General features: G+C 40.3%; 1 protein-coding gene across 3 annotated transcripts in view; it reads right to left on the bottom strand.

Moving 5' to 3' along the window:
* The window catches only part of PATJ (PATJ crumbs cell polarity complex component), a 322,107-nt gene that overhangs the window by 32,937 nt on the left and 263,029 nt on the right, over window positions 1-26,141 (bottom strand). For all 3 annotated transcript variants that reach the window (XM_024565364.3, XM_024565365.3, XM_024565366.4), the window contains exons 35-38: window positions 14,357-14,440; window positions 7,646-7,839; window positions 5,261-5,408; window positions 3,846-3,932 (exon numbers count right to left, since the gene is read on the bottom strand). In XM_024565364.3, the coding sequence (XP_024421132.2) occupies window positions 3,846-3,932; window positions 5,261-5,408; window positions 7,646-7,839; window positions 14,357-14,440 (513 nt within the window). The remainder of the gene's footprint in view (window positions 1-3,845; window positions 3,933-5,260; window positions 5,409-7,645; window positions 7,840-14,356; window positions 14,441-26,141) is intronic.

Below are 26,141 nucleotides of genomic sequence, written 5' to 3'. Positions count from 1 at the left end.
GGTCAGCGGTGCTGAAACATGGGCTTGGTCTGAAAAACTCCCTGACAAGTCAGTATTTTAGTTACTGACGTAACCATAACCATATGAGAGAAAATTCTTAAGAGGCTAAATAAGAAAACAAAAAATTACCCATACTCACTCTCTTACCACCCTAACACAATCCCATCTAACATTTTTTCCATTGTTTTCTTCCTTATATGTGCTTTAATATATGTTTTCAATCATCAAGGAAGAAGATATGCAATAATTTAAGCTTTTCTTGCGCAATATGAAATCAAAAACATTTTCCTAAGTCGTTGCACAATATTGACATATGCTCAGTTAATGGCACTGTGTGTCACTGGAAGCGAGGGACACCATTTATTCGCTTATCACCCAAATTATACACTCCATTTTGCTAAAAAAAAAAAAAAGCATAGTAACTGCTTCAATTCCCAGTTGGGGCCCAGGCCTGGGTTGTAGGCCAGGTCCCCAGTAGGGGGCATGTGAGAGACAACCACACACTGATGTTTCTCTTGCTCTCTCCTTCTCTTCCCCTCTCTCAAAATAAATAAATAAAATCTAAAAAAAAAAGCCTGATAAAACCTTGATTAACAGACATTTGACCAAATGGAACTCCCAACTATAGGAGAAAGTAGCAAATACCCTGGGAATATGTTGTTTTAGTAATATGTTATTTTTTTTTCTTACAGATTTTCCTAGAGTCAGGAATAACTCAGCTCAATTTGCTATACCTCCATTATTGCCCTTTTATCTAACTAAATATGTGAGTTCTACAATGTATAGTTAAGTATGGCTAGTGGCTATTCAATTAAAATCATACACATAGTGAAGGGCTTTTTCAATGTAGAATATAATGTCACCAATAACAAATAATTTTTTCTTCCAAATTATCCAGATTATGCCCAATTGCCTCAAAATTTTAAACTAAACCTAAGATCACAATTATCATCAGATGAATTATAATTTAAACCACTTCCTTAATTCTATAATGCAAACTATTTATTATTTTAACACTTATGAGAATTTTCAAATATAAAGAAGAGTTAAAGGTAGACATCTATACACAGAACACCTAGATTCCACAATTAATATTTTGCTATGCCCTTTTCACATATCCATTCACCTCTTCATCACTCAATCTGTCTTTTTAAAAATTCTTTTCAAAGTAAGTGATAAACATTAGTACACTTCACAATGGATGATTATAAAGAAGTATGTTTTATATTTCCCTGAAAGAATGTGATTTAAATCAATGGTGTTATAATAAATAAATACTCAGAACTGAGTAAATACAACATATAATTTCTGCCTAAAAAAAAAATCTCAAAACGTGTTTGCTAAGGTCTGTATGAGTATGGACTTTGCCTGACAGTGTTCCCTCAGTTATCTGAGTAAGATTTCTCTTCTCCAATACACATTTTCTTACGCAGAGTAGATACACTCTTCTGGTTGGTTGGAAAAGACATTTTACACTAACTTCAGTTGAGTTCTGATAATCCACTATCATCGGACCAGCCTGAAAAGACATTTTAATAAAAGAGGCTTGGTGTTCCCAAGGCTAGAAGATCTCTCCTAATGAAGCCACTTTCTCTAGGCCAACTTAACGGGTTAAAATTCTCTGGCCCTCAAAAGCCTCTATCTCCCTCGCCCAGAAAGAAATCTGTGCCCCTACAGGGTCCTGGGTCTACAGATGAACATGCTTGGGGATGGGATTTTCTTTTTCTCCATCTGGGTCATGGGCTGGTCTTCAGCGCATGATGGAGGATACTTCCTTTTCTTAGCTAGTGATAAGCCTTCTTCCAATCAGCCAACGTCAGTGCAAACTCTCACATCATCTCAGCCATAATTTTAGGGACAAAGTAAGGCTATAATATATTTACTGTTTTTCTTAAGATTGAATGAAACTTCTATCCTTTGAAATAAAAATTCTGTGCAAGAAGATCAAAATATTTGATGCTTTGTGCCAGGTTTCAAAAATATGACAGTTCATATTTACATACCACATAAATGGTAATGGTGGTTTTGTTGACATTTAACGACAGCATTTCTAAATGTGTTTGCTCCATATTTAACCTGAGTGTGAGCTTCATCAATCATTAAGACACACATATACATTCCTCAAGGACAGAAATCCAGTTCTACCCACCACCTCACCTGTCAGTCCAAACTTTTGTTAAAACACTGCAATTTTTACCTTTTCCCCTTGCACACACTACTCCCTCTGTCTGGGATGCCTTCTCCCTCTTTTCAACCTAAGAAACTCCTTTTAGAGTAAAACCTGATGGAAGCTCTTCTGTGTAGCTCTTATGTACACTCCAGAAAGAAACACTTCATCTCCAGTATTGTTCATTCTGCATCTTGACCTCCTTAATGTACAATGAGGCTTTAAGGAAATCACCCAACATATGAATCTTCCATTAAGGAAAAGCTGAGATGACTATTTTGCATCTCAAATTTCCACTGTTGATACAAGTCTGGCCAGAATCATCACCAAACATGCAGTCCTGGAATCCCACTGTAGCACTCGGTGTTATAGTACATGTGATATTTGCTGCCCATTCCCTAAGCCAGAAATGGAAGAAAAAAAAAGTTCTAAACTTAACATGATGTTACTGGGTTTGGCTGATTTGAGGATTCTTTTTAGACAAGCCAGCTAGCTAGTCTGGGATACTATCTAAACAATAGTCTTTTTAGTCATCCATTTTCTTTTTCTTTTTTTTTTTTTTAAGATTTTATTTATTTATTTTTAGAAAGAGAAGGGAGAGGGAAAGAGAGGGAAACATCGATGTCGAGACATACATCGATTGGATGTGTCTCATATGCCCCCAACTGGAGTTCTGGCCGGCAACCTAGGCATGTGTCCTGACCAGGAATCGAACCAGCAACCTTTCAGGTTGCAGGCCAGCACTCAATCTACTGAGCCACACCAGCCAGGGCTCTTCATCCATTTCCTAACACCACTGAGACGAAGGAGACAGTAATAGTATTCCGGAAGCACTTGTGTGCTAACCACAAAATCTGAGAGTCTTCCGGACAAAAGCCTTGGACAGGTTTTAGGTCTAAGGCAATCAGGGAGGGACTAAAAGTCATGCTTTTAACCTCAAAACAAAGGCCCAGCTATAATCTGCAAAGGAGACTTGGGGGTAACATGCAATTTCTATAGTTTTATTATATACCAAATGGGACTTAAAAATATAGTCTACCATCTTGATGTTTTCAGCCATTACAATGAAAAAAAAATACAGTGAAATATACTTTGTTAAAAAAAAAAGTGGCACTTACATCAGCCTTGCAAATAAACATAAGATGTTTCCTAACCCACAAAATGTCACCCATTAAGGCCTCCTTCCCACAGGAGAAACCTTCACATTTTGCTCTCCTAGGGATATACCATTAATTGCCCTCAGCATGTGTGAGTGGCTATTCACAAGTTAACTTTATAGCAATATTTAATTGAATGAATAGAACAATGTTGTGCTAATGAGGGTCAAATTGCCACCAGATGTTGCTTCTTCTTCTTCTTTTTTTTTTTTAAATAAACACAGCTGTGTACATGCATGCATAGGCAATACAGAACTAACTGTGGGGGAGTAAAGTGGTCCTAAGAAAACACTGGCAGGCAATAATGGAGATAAAAATCTAGGGATTAATGAATTTCCATCCCACCTTTCATGTTATTTCAAACATGTTAAAAACACTGAACTTGGTATTGTGAATATGCTGTATATTACACATTACTGTAACGCTGTATATTATAGAGTATTTCTCCATTTACGAAATGAGGAACTTTCTTTCAACAGGGACAGGTGAGTGGGTCAGTCTGCGGGGAAGCCATCGACAACCTGACTGTTCTGTGACGTCTTCCGCGCGGAGGTCCAGGAACCAGCTCGGAATCTCCCGATCTCTAGCTGCACAAGCCCCTGCGCACACTTGGGAACACAAGAAAAGAACAGAAGTGAAAAACAGTAGTATTTATGTTCTAAATTATCATAGCAGAGCCTCCACTCATGTCTACAGCCAAGAATTGTGAATGGGTGATGAAAGCCATAGGAAAAAAGAAATTCAGTAAAAAAAAAAAATCACACAAAATCACAAAAATTTATCAACTCAATGGTATTTTCATCTCATGACTTCATGACTTCTTTAAATGTGTGAAAAGGATTATATTTCAATTCACCTCTTCTCTCCTCCAATAAAGTATTTGTGAGTAGTGAAATAACTAAGAAAAAGTGGTGAGAAAGAAGACAAAAAAAAAAGGTAGAAGTAATCTACATATGCAAATCTTCTTGAGTAATAACTGACAGTTGACTATATTAGGACATCAAGATTTAAAAATAAACAAAATTTCTTTGTCTTTGTAAAAGCTTCCATAACTATTTGTAAAACAGAATAAAATGCACTTGGTTATAGTTGAACGGAAATTTATAAGAATTTTTGTTAACCAGTTTTTCCGAAGGAGGTAGGGTGCCTGTGGCAGAGACACTAGGAAGTGAAGTGTGAGCTGTAGCATCTCCACAATTGCAGGGAGAGACAGCTTGGGTGGTAGGAAAGGCGCTCAGGCAGAGCACTGTGATCTTGGGCATGCCATTCTACTTTTTTATTTTTTAAATGATCTTATTTATTTTTTAGAGAGAGGGGAAGGGAAGGAGAAAGAGAGGGAGAAAAACATCGATGTGTGGTTGACCCTCATGCGCCCCCAACTGGGAACCTGGCCTGCAACTCAGGAAGGTGCCCTGATGGGGAATCAAACCAGTGATCCTTTGGTTTACAGGCCTGCGTTCAATCCACTGAGCTACACCAGCCAGGGCCCATTCTACTTTTCAATGTTACTTGTGACATGGGAGAATTGGTCTAGACAGTCTTTAACATTCCTTCAATGGATGCAAGCTGGGTTTGATGAATTCACGGTAATATGTTCCCTGACATAGCCCTAGAGGAGGAAGATGAATTCTGTGACTCCAGGAGAGCCCACTGCATCAAGAGCATTTAGAAGACAATTGTGGATACTTGGAATTCTCACAATTATGAAAATATAGCTTAAAAATACCAAAGTAGTGTTCTCTTCACTCCTGCTAATCAATATATCAGCTTTCTTTTAAAGTTATTCCTGGTTGGTTAAAATAATCAGAGGTTAGATTTCTAGTAAAAAGTAGAGTCAGCCTATATCACCCAACCCATTTCATAAGCACACTAGATTACAGTGGCTCCCCCTGGACCTCAGTAGTGCAGGTAGGCAGAAAGCAGCCCAGGGACTCACCTTGAGGATGGTGGCCACTGTCTCCTGTGAGGCATTTCTCACGTCCTCCCCATTCACAGATAAGATCTGATCGCCCTGAATCAATCTCCCATCAAGGTCTGCGGCTCCACCTTTCACGATGTCAGAAATAAACACTCCATTTCCATTTCTGTGAATACCATGAAGTAGTGGGTATTGTCACAACTTAATATTCCTTTATTAAAGCTGAGATTACTGACATTCTATATAGATTTGCAAAGTCCTAAAACTTGGAAGAACTACAAAGCCATCTCATCTGATAATATCCACTAATTGCCCAAATGATAAACCTTAGAGTGCTTGCCCTTTAAATAGTTTATACCTACTTATGCTGCTTATTGTAATATTCACTTTTATTGGCCCAAGGGCCTACTTTCTGTGAGAGGATAATTTTAGTGAAATGAAATGGAAATTCACTTTAAAAAGTGGAGTTTAGTACTCTTAAAATGTACAGGTTATTATAACCTGAGAGATCAATTCAATTATTAGCATCTGACCTATTTCTAATCTCTTTCTCCCACTCCCCTTTCTGGACGTTATTCCTTCAAGGTTTTAATGATAGTTATTTGATGAATAAATAATTGGATGTCTCAAAATTCAAGAAGTCAAAAAGGGTCGACCTTGAAGGTCCCCGCTGTTCCCTGGTTTCCTTCTCATAGGTAACCAATGTTACCCATTTCTGGGGTATCTATCTGTAAGAGACATTCAGTGTATACACACGCCAATGAACGTGTGTGAATGGATATACATGCACACACATTCCTTTTACCCCCAATTCTATTTTCTTTAACTTGGCTTTTTTCACTTAATACACCTTGGCTATTGGCACTTGGGGCTTCCTCATTGCTTTTCATGGCGCATATTATTCTATGGGTGGTCCTTAAATTTGCTTAGCAGTAAACTATGTATCTATACATAAGTTAGTTCCATTCTTTGGCTATTGCTAACACAGTGCAATGAATAACACATCTACAAGCATATACTTAGGATAAATTCCTAGTTGTGGAATTGCTAGTCAAAGAATTGTGAATTTTGAAAGCTTATATATCTGATCCTTTACGATGGAACTTTTTGTGCTACGGAACCTAAGTGTTCCTTTAAAAACTCAATATGAAATACTGGTGTTGTATGATAACTATTTCATCAATCGACTATCAGACAATAAAGTAAAAGCCATTACTCTAAGTGGAATCTCCCATCTACATGTGTGAGTCACAGCAAGGGGCACACTTCAAATGGGCTCCGTCAGTTGCTCTGCGCCCAGATGTGCATTGCTTTGGTTTAAAAATATGAGTCTCAGCTTTTTTGTTTTGTAATGCATTTTCAGAGTGATCGTCTTATGGTTCTGAAGTAAAAGATGAGGTCATGACAGCACAGTACCCGGCAAAGGCAGTTCTCAAAAGTATGAATTAATGTTTTTATTTTAATAACACCGTGGACTGTTGGAGAAAAAGCACACAAGATTAGTCATCAAAGGTCTATGAGGGCATGTGACATAATACATATAAAATCAACTCATATTCTTCCTAAGAAGATGACTGACACCATTTAAAGCCATACTGGTGTGTCACCTGAAAATTCTACAGTCCTACTAGAATAAATACACACTAGCTATCTAGAGTCAGTAAACTTGGGAAGCTAAAATTGCAGTTGCAAGATACTACCTCTCTAGTTCACTGCAAGAAAAATCTGCAAATATTATCTAGAACAATTACTGTAATTCCCATCCCATGGGTAAGCAGCATGGACTTCAAAAGAAGATCCTGGCCATCAGGATCCACCCACATTTTTGGTGTAAGTTATTACTTTGGGGACATAGTTCTCAATAGAAAACTATTGCTATGAAAAATTTACGTGTTCCTCAACTATGTCTACTCAGCTAGTTTTAGTAACCCGCAACTAGTTTTAATAACATAGTATGACATTAACATGGTACTCCAGGGCAGAGCAATTTTCTTCACCCAGGATTGCATATCTCCCTCTCTTGATATTAGCTCTTGCTCTAACTAACCCCTGTAAGCCTGAGATCTAAGTGACTCGAAAGTGAAAGGACCTTGCTGACTGTTCTTACTCTTGTATGGGCTGAACAGTCCCGTAAGAGTAAGTCCCAGAAGAGTAATCTGAACAGTCTGGGTTGATTGCGTGTAGAGTTTTCTCTTGATATGATACTTTTTTCGGGGGTAAGAGGTTGCTCAGAAATATGACCAATGTTATTTAAATATTCATAAATTTGTTAATTTTATACATTATATTATTATACTAGGCTTTATCTTTCAGTGCTTATAGGCATTAGTCCCCAGAAATCTAAAGCAAAAAGGCCAACCGTTCTGATTTGCACAGCACTTTTTTTTGTTTTGTTTTTATTACCGTTTTCCAACGATGCTCAGGCCCAGTCCTCGGCCGACCTTCTTCTGCAGATCTATAGGGAAAATCTCCAAGTTCTCCTCGTCCCTGTAGTGTGTCTCGTCTCTAAACACCACCAGTCGCACCTTCGGGGGGGTCTGTCTCAGGGCGGTGATGGCTTCTTCGTGGCTGGCGCTCCTCAGGTCAACCCCATTAACCTGGAGCAACAGGCATGGGAGACAGGCTGTTGACGGCAGAGGCCTCTCGCCTGCTCTGTCTGGTGGAGCTCCTTGACCCAGCCAGTGAAAACCCTCTAGAAATTCCCAGCCATTCTCAAAGCCCACAGACAGTGACCACATGCAGTCGTAGCTGCTTCGGATATAAAGGAGGTGATCCTTCTACTCCCCTGCCCCAAATAAGCATAGCGGGTGGGTTAGTATGCATGATAATACAGTTTTGCCTAGCTGTGAACTTTACTATGGAATCAACATGAGAGACAGAGAGCAGGGACTAACTGGCTCATTTAACTGAGGCCAAAAGGGAAATAAATATTAAGTGGTTGGCATTTTTAGACTCATTTCATTTACTGACTATGACACCTTCACTTTTAATTGCTGAGATCACAACTACTTCAGAACAGGCTGGAGGAAACGAGGGCCCAGTATTTCCAAGAGTGTCAAAGGCGCCCTGAAGTTCACGCACTGCAACCTGGGTCTGAGCGAGCACAGACAGGACCCTGCATGAGGCAGCCACCTGTACCGGAAACAGCCCTGCAAGAAGCCGCGGCTCTGCAGTCTGGCAAGTCGTGCGAATTTAGTTGAGTCACGGAACCTCCATTTCCTTGTCTGTCAAATGGAGATCATAGCCAACTTACTTATTTTTTAAAAAATAAATACTTGTGTGGGAACCAAGATGGCAGCGTAGGTAGACACACTGCGCCTCCTCGCACAACCAGAACTGACAGAGAATCGAACAGCAAGGGGGACTGACACCAAGGAAACAGAAAATAATCATTCATCCAGACTGGTAGGAGGGGCGGAGACGGGCACCGGGGTGGAGAGGACTCGCGTGGCTGTGGCGGGACTGAGACTGGCTGAGTGTGGGACAAATGGCGCAGGCAGTCAGAGCACTAGCAGACCCTGCGGTCCCACATTTGCACAGATAAACCCAGAGGGCCGGACTCAGAGTGGCGGAGAGTGGGGCAGGCAGAGTGGTGGGTAGCACCTTGCGGCACCACATTCGCCCACAGATAAACCTGACCAACGGCGGGCAGCGAAGCAGACCGCTGCGCAACCCAGGGCTCCAGCTCGGGGAAATAAAGCCTCAAACCTCTGATTGAAAGCGCCCCTGGGGGTTGGGGCGGCAGCAGGAGAGACTCCCAGCCTCACAGGAGAGGTTGTTGGAGAGACCCACAGGGGCCTAGAGTGTGCACAGGCCCACTTACTCGGGAACCAGCACCAGAGTGGCCCAGTTTGATTGTGGGTATCGGAGTGGAAGATTGAAATCCAGAGGAGAGTGAGGCGGGCGCCATTGCTCCCACTCGGCCCCTCCCCCACGTACAGCATCACAGCTCAGCGACCAGCATTACCCCTCCCCGGGGAACACCTAAGGCTCCGCCCCTTAAAGTAACAGACGCGCCAAGACAAACAAACAAAAAATGGCCCAAATGACAGAACACTTCAAAGCTCCTGAAAAAATACAACTAAGCGACGAAGAGATAGCCAACCTATCGGATGCACAGTTCAAAGCACTGGTTATCAATATGCTCACAGACTTGGTTGAATCTGTTCGAAAAACAGATGAAAAAATGAAGCCTATGCTAAGAGAAACAAAGGAAAATGTACAGGGAACCAATAGTGATAAGAAGGAAACTGGGACTCAAATCAATGGTATGGACCAGAAGGAAGAAAGAAACATCCAACCAGAAAAGAATGAAGAAACAAGAACTTGGAAAAATGAGGAGAGGCTTAGGAACCTCCAGGACACCTTTAAACGTTCCAACATCCGAATTAAAGGGGTGCCAGAAGGAGAAGAGGAAGAACAAAAAATTGAAAACTTATTTGAACAAATAATGGAGAACTTCCCCGATCTGGCAAAGGAAATAGACTTCTGGGAAGTCCAGGAAGCTCAGAGAGTCCCAAAGAAGCTGGACCCAAGGAGGAACACAACAAGGCACATCATAATTACATTACCCAAGATTAAACGCAAGGACCTACATCCAAGATTACTGTATCCAGCAGAGCTATCATTTAGAATGGAAGGGAAGATAAAGTGCTTCTCAGATAAGGTCAAGTTGAAGAAGCTCATCATCACCAAGCCCTTATTATATGAAATGTTAAAGGGAGTTACCTAAGAAAAAGAAGATCAAAAATATGAACAGTAAAAATGACAGCAAACTCACAGTTATTAACGGCCACACATAAAACAAAAACGAGAGCAAACTAGGCAAACAATTAGAACATGAGGGTTGTCAATAAGGGAGTGGGAGGGGGAAAGGGGGGTAAAGGTACAGAGAATAAGTAGCATAGATGATAGGTGGAAAATAGACAGGGGGAGGGTAAAAATAGTGTAGGAAATGTAGAAGCCAAAGAACTTATGACCCATGGACATGAACTATGGGGGGGGGAATGTGGGAGGGAGGGGGGTGGGCAGGATGGAGTGGAGGGGGGGGGAAATGGGACAACTGTAATAGCATAATCAATAAATATATTTAAAAAAAAATAAATAAATACTTGTGTAGTGCTTGTGTATTAGTCCTTTGTAAATGTTCACTCTTTTTAATCTTTATTCTAACTTCCTGAAATAAATATTACTATCGTATTACAAATGAGGAGACTAAAGAAGGGAATGGAAAAGCTAAGTGATCTGACCAAGGTTGCAGAACGAGCAAGTGGAGGAGCCAAGGTTTGAACCGCACTTTCTCTCCAGACTATCTTTTTAGTTTCTTTACCATGCTGCCTCAAAATTTACTTTTAGAATGGATTATTGGAGCCCCTGACACAGAAAAAGCCAAGGACTGATGAGGCTTAGTGAATCTGACACAAGGGAGGAACTGAGGGGCAGAGAAGTGCAGGACTCAAAGGAAGGGAATCATGGTCACTCCTTCAAGGTCACAGCTAGGAAGAGGGAAACCCAGGGAAGGATGGACCCAGGTCATGCACGGCCAGGTGGATGGCAGGATGGAAGAATTCCCTTATGACGTCGGCTCCACGCGTGTTCTGGTCCATCCCTGTGTGTCCTGGGCAGGTGATGCCTACCTCTGGACCTCTATTCCTGCAGTGCAGTGAGGGGCTGGTCTGAGGCTTTTCCAATTCTAACATTCCAAAGACTAAGGATTCTTGTCATAAAAAATGGTGCCAAAGAAGAAAGAAAAAAGGAATGAGCCCTTTTTGGAGAAGGTGATTTTTGAGCTTTTACTTAAAGCTGATTTTTGCCCTGGCTGGTGTAGCTCAGTGGATTGAGCATGGGCTGCAAACCAAAGGGTCGCTGGTTCAATTCCCAGTCAGGGCACATGCCTGGCCTGTGGGCCAGGTCCCCAGTGGGGGCCATGTGAGAGGCAACCACACACTGATGTTTCTCTCCCTCCCTTCCCCTCTCTCTAAAAATAAATTTTAAAAATCTGAAAAAAAAAAGCTGATTGTCTCAGCTAAGATGATGCTTAAAAGCCTAATTTTGAAGTTAGTTTTTCTTTTCTAGTATATCTGGTACTCAGATTAAGTATACCCAGAGTAACAGTGGTTAAACATGGGTTTTAGATATAGATGGACTTCAATTTGAGTGCTGATTCCAATTTAGTCTGGGAAACCTTGTGCAAATCACTCAAGCTAAGTTTCAATTGTGTCATGAGGGAATTGGAGATGATAATGATGACAATAGTTGCTTAGTGTTGTGAGGATTAAATGAAATAAACCCTGTAGCGCATTTGGCATAGGGCTTCACACACGTTGAAAGTTCACATTTTATATGGAACCGAGGTGACTGCAGTCAGGGCTGTTCCGTCTCGGCACCAGCACGCACTGCTACTTTGTGCCCATGATGCATTCTCATTGTTGAGGCAAACCCACAGAACAAAGGGGGAAACAATGTCTCTAGGAAACGTGGGCTGAGCTGATTATTTTCTTGTATTCCAATAGATGGCACACAAGACCACTTCTGTTACTCAGTTCAAAAAAAGTTACTTCCATGGATTGAAGGTGAATTCTCTAAGCCTCTAAATTACCTTTTGAAAGCCCTGACAATTATACTTTTAATTAAAAGCATTCTCATTAAACTCTAATACTACAAAAGCAATTTATACTAAATTGCAGCATCAAGATGTCTGCTCAAATCAAAGTGATCTGCTCCAGGTTCAGTTTTCATTTCTTCCTCTGTTTATCAAGAGACACCGCTAAATGCACAATACTCATAAGAGACATACTGTGGGGCTAGAATATCGTGGAGTGATGTATTACCTTAAGTGCTTACACAAGCACTATATGCATTATTTAGAACACTGATTGTAGCGGGGTAGGGGTGATAAAAGCAGGGAGCCCTATTTGAGAAGAAGGGCCATCGGAAGCCCCAGTTGTCAGTGAGAATACATCACATCCCATGGGAAGGATGGGCATGTGGGGAAGTGGGTGAACCATTGCTTTAGAAAGAAGGAATAACCATACTAGGGCGGTGATTTCTCATTATTTTGTTCCACAGGGAAAACCAGGCATTAGCTCTCTACTCTTTCTGCTTGCACATGCAACAATAGAAGGGAATAATGGAGGAAAAGGTAAAGCAAGAGGAGGAACTGACCCTAAAACGAGAACTGGAAAGAAGATAGTCTATGCTAATCAGAGAATCATAAATCTTGCCATGCTAAAAAAATTATTTGACTATGTCTTTTTAAGCAAAATCTGGCTTATTCTAAGTTTAATATGAGGCCAGTATTAAATGCATGGAAGGCCAGCTTGCACAATGCAGAGGACCCCCATGAACCGAAAGGCCATTGTTTGGGAAAAGCACCGATGAACAGTTGCCTTGGTTCATGGGCTCAAAATACACTGTAGCAAAGCTGGCCTGTCTTCTTTTTGAGGGGACCTGCAGCCCACTGGCTGATGATGCATTGTGATGCTTCCGTACACAGCAACCACAATTAGAACTAGTGCAAAAGTGGGGTCTAAAGCTGCAGAGAGAGGGGACATGTTACTTGACCAAACTGAGAGCTATTTTTTTTTAAAAACTAAACACACAATATGTTATTGTGGACTGGATCCTGTCTGGGGTAAGAGAAGAGCCTGTCCTGGACATCTTTAATGAGAAGTGTAGGCCATCCATCTATACTGGGCACAATAATTTAGCTAGATAAACCAGGAGATGGTTTATTTGACCTTTCAAACCCTCTGTCCCTTAAAAAAAGTTTGCTTTCTTCATGTTAACCTATCCTGAGAGTCCACTTGTATGTGAATGTATTTTATGGATGAGAGGAGTTACAGCTGAGGGTCTATTCAATACAACTAGATATAGTTAATTTTTTTTTTACTGAGGTATAATTATTATAAAATAAACTATACATATTTAAAATGTACAATTTATAGTGTGAATTTATACCTGTGCAACCATTGCCACAATTAAGATGGTGCACATATTTAGTTACAAGTAACCATTTGTGGACTTACAAATTGTGTAAGTATCAAGGCAGTAGGCATCTGTACTCTTTCGAATATTCAGTCTATTCAACGTATACGGCCAATTGTGATATGACCTGTTAATTAAACAATCTAGGAAGAAAAACAAACACTACGAAACTCCTGACCATTAAAAATTGGTGTTGTATGCTAAACCAGTCAAGCTAATTCCCAAAGAGGCCTCGCTTATTTTTCTAACCTCATACACTTGTGCCTTAAATGAATGCATTGGGAATCCGTCCTAATCCAATGATAAAGCATAGTAAAGGCCTGCAGAGAAATCCTGTAAGTTGCCTTGAATTTAATTTGCAGTCAGCCTGGCCTCTCTTTTAACTCCTTCTTGCCTATATTTTCTGCCCTTAATTATATCTCTGATTTCATCTTGGGAGGCAGACTTGAAGCACCAAAGGGAAAAATAAAGTTCTATGATGTCATTCATAATGTGCCATATTAAAGTTGAAAAGCAAAAATGCACATGCCCACCATAAAATGTTAACTATTCAATTAAATTCATCCAGTGAAAGAAATAATGTTGCCTAAAGGTTTCACACCATTGAAAAAGCTCTTTAGTTCCACCTACCAGAATGCCTGGCACTGACTTTCCATTCATCCGTTCCCCTTTTCAGACACTGCCTGCCTTGGCACTTTTTAAAAGGCTTTAACGCCTTTGCTAACTGAGAGTCCATTTGAAAGAGGCAAGTTAAGCATTTCAGTTTTTAATAAGTACCATATACCACCTAAAGGGAAAAAATTCTACATTTCCATCAACCAGAAAACAAAATTGGCAAGGCATGGACCTCCATTTGACTTGAAGATTTATTAGGAATAAGAAAATAATACTTAAAGCTACAGTAAAGTCTTTAAAATGTCAGGTGTGCATGTTTATGTGTATGTGCTTTGAGGGGGGAATTTAGTAAAGCATAATGGAGAGGCAAAAAAATCTAACTGTAATACTACACAGTCTCATTTGCCATTAAGATTATACAACCATAGATTATACTTTTCCCTTGAATTAAAAAAAAGTGTTTTCATGGACAGATTTATTTACTGGTACAAAATAAAATTCAGAATCGTGTACCTCTAATATCTGGTCACCAGCCCACAGTCTTCCATCTCTGGCTGCTGCTCCTTCCTCATAGACTTCGTGTATAACTATAGCATCCTATAAAAAAAATTCTTATTAATTTTCAACAACCACAAATGCTTCCTTAAGCAAACCACCAAACCATAGGCAGCAACCCATAATTTTGCTACTTGCTAATAATGTGATATTTTATTTGACCTAAAGATAAACAAAATATACAGTTATGACATATTCAGAGGTATAATTAATTTTTCCTAAGTTTATTATTTCGTTCCTTTAGGCCTGGCTTTGCCTAATATTTCAAGTTAAACTTCCCCCATGTGTTTTACTGTAAGCCATGTACATTGCTGCTGTGTATGAACTTGAGGTGAACTATGTGTCATTCTTACTTATATTTTATGATATATTTTGAAACATGGTTTCAGGTATTTATTGGTATTCAAGGATTTGGCATAGATGTGTGGTCTGATGAAGGGGGTTTGTCAGGCCTCACTGCTTGTGCAATTAAAGTAAAGAACTTAGTGGAATGACTGGCCCCGGACAGAGCATGGAGTAGGGGAAAGAGCAGTCATGTCCGAAGTGGAAGACAGCTGAAGGCTCGAACCTGGACTCGGCCGTTGTGGAATTGGGGCAACTTAACTCCTGCACTCAGCATTCCGAGCCGTAAAATCAGACAATATTTAAGGAGCTAAGCTTTGGCTGAGGAAGTGTTTGATAGTTAATGAGTTAAAATAATTACTATCTCTTCAAATTAATCATATTCATTTTTTTATCATAACAATAACATGTACCAATGTAAAGGACTCAAGCGATATCACAGGGCACAGTAAACACAGAAAGAGACAGCCACCCTCAACAGCTTCATCAGGGTCCCTCCAGACAATTCACATCCATATGCCCAGATATTTATATGTTTGGGGGAGACTATTTCAATGGACTTGGTCCACACCAATTTTCTCCTTCATGTCAAGGTTTGAAATTTCTTGCCTCAGGGATGTTTGTGGAGCTGAACGCTGAAGCATCCAAGAGTCACAGTTCTTTCTGTTGTTGGTAAAACTGAAAAGATATTGCTGAATGGATTATGCTAGGTATGTCGGAGGGCTGCTGGGAGAAGGAAAGAGCTTCTGAGTGGAGACTAGAAACAGATCTGTGAGTTCTGTGAAAAGTGAGGACTGGAGCCCTGCATTGCCCAGTGCCCTCCCAGGCCCTGCCCCCCCTTTCCCCAGTGCACACACAGACAATTGTCAAGGGGGGCAGGCTCCAGGTGTAATGATCCACCTTGAAAGAAGTCCCGTGTCCCACAAACTGGGGCCTAGAGCGGCAGGACTTCTGGTCTTGCAGGGAGCATGCAGGCTTGAGTACCTAGGGGCTTGGTGATCACCAGGGCGGGCTGATGACAACAGCCAGCTGCAGGGGCCTCTCCAGGTCTGGGAGCTTTGTAAGGAAACGGGAACCCTGAGAGTTAATGAGCCACCAAAATGACTGTGGTTGAATTACGCCTTAGTCCAGAAGTGCAGAGCCTCAGAATTAGAATTAAACTAACATTAAGTAAATAAAGAAATAAAATATTTCTTGCAAAAATATAACAAATAGGAGGGAAAAAATCCAAACCAAATCTACTCCCTTAAAAAATATAAATGATGTATTATGGGATTGTATACCTGAAACCTGTATAATTTTATTAACCAATGTCATACCAGTAAATTCGATTAAAAAAAAAGGGGGGGTTCTACACCAATTCTGGAATAGAGAAGAAACAAAAGAAAAAGAAGAGGTCTATGACCATATGACCCATCTGGATTCCAAATCTCTTTACAGTATTAAATGCTTTCGTTTCATCTCACCTCACATTTCTGAAAGCATTCTTTATTATGGCAATTAGAGAGGCAGCCCCCCCAGAGCCAGGGACGGTTCCTTGATCCAGACAATTTACATTTCAGATTCCGTACCAGCAACTTATTCAGACCATTCTTTGTTGTAACTGACTTATGAAATTTCCAGACCCAGGGAGCATTTACTGCCAAGAATTTGTTCTTCTGAACTGTTTCAGGGAAATGGTTTTGAGGAAACTTGCTGGGTCAGTGGCTTGAGGTGATCCCAGCAACACTGCCAAGATGACACCAAGGGACAGTTTTACGAAGGCAGTGCAGGCAGAAATTAATGCACGCTCCCGGTAGTACCCTATGTTCTGCTGGTTTGTTTTCAGTTAGGTGATCAGACACCCCCACCTCACTGGATGGGGAGAATCAGACTGAACTCATACTATACTTGGCTTTTACAGAGCTTTAATTTTCAATATAAACTCCTTTAACCTCAGAATGTTACAAAAGTCAAATGGGAAATTTCTCTTCATTCATATTCAAAAGGAAGGAAAAGACCCCATAAAGTTTTTATTCTATAAAAGTAGCCTGAATTCTACATACTGTCTGGGTGCTGAATGAACTCATACATAAAATAAATATACTGTTAATAGTCTCAAATAAATGCCAAACTCTCTGCCAATGATCTGTTTTTAGTCCGTGAGTCTTTATATATGAAAAACTCTCCATTATTTCTTTCCTTTTGCTTGACTATGCTCTAATTTCTCTAAAGTTATCAGGGAAAATACAAGAGAGCATGAGACACTCTGACCTAATTGAAAAAGGCCACGTTTCTTACCACACGCCCTTGTGTGGTTTGGACAATTGCATTAACTGGGGGTGACAGAGGTAAGAGGTGGGGACTAACAGTTATACTGGAAATGTGGGCTGGTGAATTAAAAAGAAAAATGAATTTGATTTATTCTTTAAAAGTTATATATATATATATTATATATATATTTCCTAGGGTAGGACAGAATACAGAATAGTAAAAAAGATACTAGATTGGGTTACATTAAGCATCTGTGTGACAAGGCTACATTAACATTTTACTTCTGGTGATATACATAGTTATTACAATATTATTGACTGTACTTCCTATGCTATACTTTACATCCCCACAACTATTCTGTAACTACCAATCTGTACTTTTCAATCCCTTCGCCTTTTTCACCCAGTTCCCCTGTCCCCCACCCCCCGACCTCTGGCGACCGTCAGTCTGTTTTCTGTATCTGTAAGTCTGTTTTTGCTTGTTTGTTTATTTTATTCTTTAGATTCCACATATAAGTGAAATCATATGGTATTTGTTTTTCTCTTACTGACTTATTTCACTTAGCATAACACCTTCTAGGTCCATTGAATGTAAATGGTAATTGAAATATATTTTAAAAAATTTACTTCTTGCTTTTGAAAAAATGTGATTAGGTAAAATAATGGGTTATTAATATAAAACTGATTTTCATTGTTTTAAATAAAAAATTTGGAATTCATGATACATGATTCTAATCTTGTATTTTTTTCCTAAATTTTAATGCTTGGAAGCTATTCACATGGAACTGCTTGCTGGAATGGCTCTGAGTGCCTTCTCCCCCACTATCCTCCCTTCCTATCTCTGCATATTTAATAATACCCCTTCACCCTAGAAAACTCCAGCAACTTCGTCTATCAACACCAATGACTTCTTCCAAAACTCATCCATTCTAGAGGCAGTCTGTGGGTCATTCGCCTGGGGGTGTGTTGCTGGCTTCTGGCTGTAGAGACACATGATGATGAGGTAGGCCCCTGAAGTCAGACTTCTAGGTCCAAATCCTGGTCTTGCTATGTCTGGCCATGGGCCTTGGGAAGGCTATTAACCTCTCCAGGACTTAGCATCCTCATTTTTATATGGCTTTTAACAATATTATCTATACACAAGGCTTCTATACAGTGCCAGCAGAGTCAGGAACCAATAACATGTCATTTATTTAACATCTATGTGCCAAAGATGCTACCCACTTCCATTTGTGCCATTTAATCCATGTAACAACCAGGCAAGTTCAGTATTATTAGTCGCATTTACAGTTGGAGAAACAAGAGGCTCAGAAGGGTTCAGACTTGACCACATCTTCACAGCTTCCAAGAAGGAGAGATTAAGTTCAACTTGGGACTGTCTGATGCCAAAGCCTGTGTTTCTACCACTATAGCAAGATTTTCATTTGTTTTGAATATTTTATTTTGTGCTTGTACAAAAGCTTACTTGGGATTTTCCATATGGCATCAATTCTGTTGAAATACTGTCTCCTCAATTCTACAGCAAAAACCTTGAAGGCATAATGAGTTGAATCATTTTATAGAGTGAACAAAAAGACAACTTGTGAAAATGAAAATTGAAGCCTTAATGAGGTGATGTGATGATCTATGGATCTCCCTTGCTTAAGTGTTGGTCCATGATTAGGGGTTCTACACAAAGCACGTGGTTAGGCCCTTTCCCCACCCCCACACAGAATCTCTCTCCTAGTCCCATTGTTATTCTGGTCTCCTTCCTTCCTTTCATCTTTTCAGTTGGTGCACTCCTCTTAATTCTCTGATTTTTTCTTCTACAGGAGCGGTTACAAAACATTAGATAAAAGTGGTAAATTAATGTTTAAAATAAAAAGTTGTTCAGTCCAAGAAAACAGATTTCTCCTGATTCATGGCGTATAGACTTGAGAATCATTTATAGATGACCAAATACAACCAATACTAATTTCCTCTTGATAGTTGTGTGACTTCCACTGGGACAACAGAAATTTAAGTAAGATGGTCTGTGTACTTACTGCCCAAAACAAGACTAACAGTTTTTCTCTGGACACTCTAAATTACCGGTTTGACTCATCAGCTCAAGAGAGAGATGAATTTGATCAGTGAGTTGGAAAATCACTCAAATATTGGGCTTTCTCTAATTAGAAGGGTCAGTAAGGATTTTAGAGATATAGGAAAAGTCGTCTGCTTACACACTTCTCCCTCACCAATTTATGTCTGAAATGCATTTGAGAAAAATTCCTTTATTCCACAATTAGTGATACCATTAAAAAAATAGATACCCAGGAAGAAGCTGGCTAGCAAATTCATCATATTGTTTAAGTGAGCACTGTTTTAGTGTACCCATTCCCAAAAGAATAAGTTCTTATTTATTTTTAAATACAGATAATACATGTACATGGTACTAGACTCAAAATAGAGTACATTGGAAAGTTTCTCTCCAGCATCTGTCCCTCAGCCACCCACCTTCCCCACTGTAAGAAAACAGTATTATGCTTCCTGCGTGTTTTCACACAGACATATAATATATCTATACGTGCAAAGTATGAAGGGCGTCAAATGCTTGAGGGTCAAGCTCTATTTGACTTGCCTTCCTTTGCTTGAGCCAGCCAAGTACATCCACTCCACAAAACCTTCTCTGACTCTCTCCTGCCGTGAAGCTGATCAACCCTTTCTGTGGGTCACTGCTGTGTCATGGTATCACAATAGCTTGTTCATGGCTCTAGGTCTGTATCACCTCCTACCCTCAGTGGAACCCTTCTGAACAAGGGGTGCTTCCAACTCCTCTTTGTATCCCGCTGCTGAGCCAAGAGCAGATACTCAATGAATTTTTGCTAAATGATTATCAAAAATTTGGATGGAGATTGAAGAAGGTATCAAAATGACCCGAAAAGAGCAGGGTTAGTATGTCATAATCTTAATCTAACCCAACCAAGCTTCTGATGGTAATATATAACCATTCTACCTACCACACGTGGATATTAAATCCATCTGAAATTCCAGAGTTTAGTTCATAGTGCAATTTAAAAGAGCCAACTATGAGGGGCTTAATTATCACTGAGCCCCACAAAAATCACAAACTCCTCTAGGGGGATTTAAACTCTGAATCGCTACAAAAGAATTTCACAACATGGCAGTAATGTATCCTGAGGCAGGGTCAAAGTCATCAGACACTTCAGCCTATCAATCACCATTTTCTTTACTGTGCAAGCTGCCAACAAGTAGATAAAGTAGCTCATAAACACACCAATCATTCAGCAGAAGGCAATTTTACTGTTGTCACAATAGGCCCATAACACTTAAAGAAGCCATGTGTTAGAAAAATTAGCTACGAGTCTCCTGTGGACTGAAGGGTATCAATGAGCACCCAGTGTGGGTGAGTGAGGTTTTATAGCTTATACTTCTAGATATTCAGTGAATTGTTTTAACAAGCATCTTAGAAGAAAATTTTGATAAGGAGTTATATGGTAGACAGCATTATAAAGGACTGGGTATACAGGGTTTAACTTTACCGCTTGTAGGCCAGCTTTACTTAATTTGGATTACTCTGGAATTAAACGCAATCTGTGCCATACTCATAAAAGCCCCTGCGTCCACTCCCCACAAAAATAATCCTAAGGGACATTTTAACTGCAGAAAAGTTCCACATCAAATTTCACATTTAGGTGGAAAACTTATTTACCCATGATTCAAAAAGAGTGTTATATCTTATTTTCCTGTTTTACGGGAAAAAGCTCTCCTAATAAGAAAGACCTCTGAGGATCAAAAAGTATTAAAATACTGTAAATAAAATGGGTATTTTTCCCCCTTTGGAAGAAACCATGGCTCACATCTGTGGCCTTAGAGGAGCAGTGCTATTTTTAAACATCATTTAATGCAGTTCCCCTCTACGGCCATCAGTGTTCTGAAATCATCCAAACATGTGTTCTACATGGCAGACAACTTTCTCAGTTCCAAGGCCAAGCCAATGAAGGGTGATGATATGGTGGGGCAGGAAAACATCAGTCCAGTGCTGTGCAAACCAAAACTGTATTCAACTCTATGCTGAAAAACTCATGTAGCTGTGTTACGTTACTGATGTGTGATGTCTACTGCAGCTAGAGAGTTAAAAAAAAGTGTTGGGTTAAAGCTGTCAAAGTGTTTCTCACTTTGAGCAAAGTTGCTTCGCTCCAAACTGTATTTATATAAACAAAGGGATGAGAGTCTTAGAACATGATTCTTTCTGTCCCAAATCCTCATGACCAAATTCCTTAAAACCCCAAATTCCCTATTATATTTCATATACAATGTGATTTGAAAAAAAAAGGCATTAAAGTGTGAAAGAAGGAACCTAGGAATGGGGCTGCAAGGAGTTAAATGTTCTAACAGCTCTGCAGGTAGCCAGTTTTGCAAATGGTCCTCCACAGACCATGTTCGATCGTTGTTCATAATGCTTAGTATCATCAGTAAAGCACAGAGTTGAATAGCATGACTTCTAAAGCCATTCCAGCTCTAAAATTCTAAACCGCTATGAAATCGTTTACTGTGCAAAGTGAAGTAGAGAGAGCCACCATGTTAGAGGATGCCCAGGCCCTGCCTAAGAATAAGGCTTTCTTCTAATGGCACACCAATCACTGACTTGATTCTCAGCTTCACCACTCTACTGCTGCTCCCCTGTAAATTGTTCTTTACTTCAGTTAGTGTATCCTTTGTTTCTGACTGGATCTTTTTAATGCTGTTTTATGCTCTTTTTTATGCTGTCCTCACTAAGTTCCTTAAACATTCTTCGAACCAATGTTTTGAACTCTGATCTGATAGACTGCTTGTCTCCATTTTGTTTAGTTGTTTTTCTGGAATTTTGATCTGTTTTTTCATTTGGGCCATGTTTCTTTGTCTCCTCGTTTTGGCAGCCTCCTCGTGTTTGTTTCTATGTATTAAGTAAAGCTGCTATGACTCTGTGTCCTGGTAGTGTGGCCTAATGTAGTAGGTGCCCCAAAGGGCCCACTGGCACAGCCTCCCCTTCACCTAAGCTGGGTACTGGAGGCATGCCCTTTGTGTGGGCTGCTTACACTGTTCTCTTTGTAGTTGAGCCTTGGTCACTGTTGGTAGGCCAATGGGAGGGATTTACCCAGGCTAGTCAGCTGCAAGGACTGGCTATGACTACTGACCACCAACCTCCACCCTCCATGGAGGATCAGCTGTGCAGGGGCAGGGTGGTGATGCTCCAACATGGTCTGTAGCTGTCCACCGGGTGCGCAGACTCTGGGGTTTCCTGGGTGGTGTAGGTCAAGGTCCTCCTGCACTTGAGTTCTGCCCGGGGCCACCTGCATGATCTAAAGAGCAATCTGAGATGGCTGCTACTTGTGCTGGGCTTGGAGATTCCTGGGAGAAGCCAAACTGTGAATCTAGTCTGGCTGCTGCTACTGCTGGGCCTGGGGCTCGCTGAGGCCACATGTTGTTTGTTTGATGGGACTTAGGAAGTTGTGAGCCAAGACCAGCCATTCATATGGAAAAGTCATGGTTAACAGCTTTGGTGGGTCTGTAAGTTGGATGGGACAGAGTCTTAAGAGATCTTCAGGGTGGGACAAACAGTGTTAGCCAGGTTGATGGAGTCTCAAATATGGGACCTGCCTGCTGGCTCTGTGGCTCTGTAGGGGAAGGAGTAAGAAAAGGACAATGGCCTTTGTCTGCCTTTCTGTCTGGAAGAAAGCTGTCTCCCCACTCCTGCCTTGATGCCAGACACTTCAGTTCCTCCCTGCATGACACTGGAAGCAAAAAAACAACCAATCAGAACAAAAAGAAGAAAAAAGAACCCAAAGAAACTAGGATAGTGTAAGCAGCCTCTGGGACAACTTCAAGCATTCCAACAATCACATTGTAGGGGTGCCAGCAGGGGTGCCATAAGAAACTGGAAGTCTATTTCCCATGCAACTGATGGATGGACCTGGAGAATATTATGCTAAGTGAATTAAGCCAGTCAGAGAAAGACAAATACCATACGATTTGACTCATATGTGGAATCTAATGAACAAAGTAAACTTTCATGCAAAATAGAGACAGACTCATAGAGAGCAGGATGACTGCTTGGTTGGGGGGCGGAGGGATTGAGCAAAAAGGAAAAAGGACTTGTGGACATAGACAACAGTGTGGTGATTGTGGGTAGGGATAGAGTATAAAGGGACTAAATGGTAACGGAAAAAAATACAAGAAAAAATAATAAAAAAATAAAAGACACCAAAAACATTAAAAAAGGCTTATGGCTTAAATCAAAAACTAACCATTTGCTTGTTCAGAATTCTGCAGTTTGGTAATTTGGGCTGGGCTCAGCCGGGCAGCTCTTCTGCTCCTTGTTGTGCCACTTGTGCTCTCACACGCATGTGCAGTCAGCGTGGCTGGGGCCTTATGCGGGATGTCTGGGCCCCTCTCCCTCCAAGGGCTCTCTCTATATCGTGTGTTGTCCTCCAGGAGGCCTGTCCAGACTTGTTTGCAAGATGGTAGTACTTCTGGAGAACAGGAGCTAAGCTCGAAGCCAAGGTGTGAAAGTCACACAATGCCACCTTCACCACTATTGGCCAGCTCAATTTAAATGAATCCAGAAAGAGCATTATAGAATTTGTGGTCAATCTGAATCTACTACAGACTGTATCAAGTCTGTTAGATGAATTTTCCAGCCTATAAACAATGTATAATGGGAAGAGTCCTGGCTATGGCCACATAAACCTGTGTTTAGAATTTAGCTCTGCCACTTATCATAGTTTTCTGGTACTTCTATTAAGCTATTTAACTTCTCTGAACCAATGTTGCTTTCTCTGTAAAGTGGAACTAATTAATCCTACCTTGTAGGGTTTGAGGATGAAATTAAATTATGTATATACTGTCAAGCAAAGTATCAGCCAAATAGATGCTAAATAATTGCTAATGAGGGGTCCCAATACAAATATCTCTAAGGTTTAAGGGGCATGTTTGGTACATAAAGGAATACATATACATCACAGTAGTCACAATTCATGATTCTAAGGATGAAGGATGCCAGTTGTGGTCCATATTTTAATTTCTAATTTTCCTATTATCATGGTGATCCCAGAATATAATGACTGCTTCTTTTCAAGAAAGATTATGCTACAAGGATATTTTAGATTATTCTTTCTCAAGTCATGAGTGTGCAGGGCTAAGTCCAAGGGACCATCTGAATGTCACAAGATCTGAGCCAGGCTACAAGAGTCCTGTTCCTATATGTTTTGATTTTTCTGTTTTAGTTAAGTACAATCTGCGTTGTTCGTTGTTTCTGTATTGGTGAATTTGTTTACACTCCCAAATTAATGCTCTTGGTGCTTTCGCTGTCATTTGCAGCCATGTTACAGAGTGGTGAAAATTCTGAGTAGCCAGAGTCTCTGGTTCCCAGCTGAGGTAGAACAACATGACACTTGGCTTCCTGTTCTAGCTCTCATACTCTAAGCATCATTTCGTGCTTTCTAGTGCCAGGTGTTTTGCTTTTGTGCTTTTTTGTTTGTGATTTTACTTTTTAAAATGGTCTCAATGACAGAGCTGAAGTGCTATCTAATATTCCTAAGCACAAGAAGGCTGTAATGTACCTTATGGAGAAAATTCGTATGTTAGCTCACGTTTGGTTATGAGTTACAGTGGTGTTGGCCATGAGTTCAATGGCAGTGATCAACAATATATACTAAGCACTGGCCAGTGTGGCTCAGTTGGAGCATCATCTCGTAGACCAAAAGGTTATGGGTTCAATCCCTGGTTGGGACGTGTATGAGAAGACACCCAATCAGTGTTTCTCTCTCATATCAATGTTTCTCTTTCTGTCTTCCTTCCTCTCTCTCTAAAAGCAGTGAAAAAAAATGGCTTCAGGTGAGGATATATATATATATTTAAACAGAAACGCACATAAAACAAGAATTATGTATTAACCGGCTGTTGAAAATATGGCCAGAGGTGCAGAGGAATCTAAATCTGTATCTCCCCTAGAAGTAGCTCGTCAGTTCTCACTAATGTGGGGCCTGCCGCAACTTCACGGAACGTAACTGTCGTGGGTTCTGAGAGTGGCTGTACTCCCTACTGGAGCTTTTCACTGGTGATACTTCATTGCAACGAAACTCGGAAGCCTAACAGGAAAGGTGACAAAGGTAGGAATGCAGACAAATGGTAGCTGTAACAGAGATGCAGGCCTCCAGCGCACAACGGCAGTTCTCTGTCGTCCTTGCACAATGGGGCAGCGGACGGATTAACCCAAGGATGGAGAATTTAGTGCAGCTTTCTTACGCTATGGCCGATGTAGTTAAGCTTACTCAGTGTGTTTTGTGGATCTATATTTTTTGAGCCAATTCTAAAGGTAAAATAAAAAGATAATTTCAAGTTGCAAAGGTGCTAATCTTCCCCACCTTCAGACCAAACACATATTCCTTCTTTGATGCAAAACGTATCTGGCACTCCCTCACTGATCCACAAGGACCAGTGAGTAAGAGGTTACTTAATTTCAGTATCTCATAAGAATATGTAGAACCCGAAGGAGAACATAGTCAATACATATACATACTATATTTCCTTTATCCTAAGATGATTTATTTCTCATTTTAACAATTTTACAATTTGGGTGAGTCGTAATGTGCTGCTTTACCACTATGGACAACAAAGATTATTGGTTTAGAAGAAATACAATATTTGTCAAGTTGATGTAGTTTTGTTTGCCAACATTATAGGTTAAAGAGGTCATTGTTCCTGTTCGGAAAACCTGGGGGGGCTGTAGCAAGAGTCAAAGAAACTACTTATGTATTCTACTCTACTTTGCTAACCAGTAAACTAGGGTTCATCACCCAGAATTTCCCCGAATCTCAGAACACAGACGAGACTTCATTTAACCCTCATAAAACTGCTACAAAAGGGACAAAAAGATATTCTATATATCCTAATCTCAATATGTTTATCTATTCTCTATGCTTGGGGGTATGAAGTTACGCACCTACCAAACCTTCAAAGAGAAAGAAAATGGATCTCTATGTTTAGTACCTATTATTTGTAATACTGAAATATTCTCAGATAATAAACTATAGACATCATAAATAAGTATTACATCAGCGATAGATATAGTGGCTTGTTTGACATAAAAATAAGGATTAAATCAGCAGCTACACAGGAAGCAATAACTC

This window comes from Desmodus rotundus, chromosome 3, assembly GCF_022682495.2.
Source record: "Desmodus rotundus isolate HL8 chromosome 3, HLdesRot8A.1, whole genome shotgun sequence".
Classification (NCBI taxonomy): domain Eukaryota; kingdom Metazoa; phylum Chordata; class Mammalia; order Chiroptera; family Phyllostomidae; genus Desmodus; species Desmodus rotundus.
Note: the sequence above shows the minus strand (reverse complement) of the source record. Positions and strands in the feature narration are given on the sequence as shown.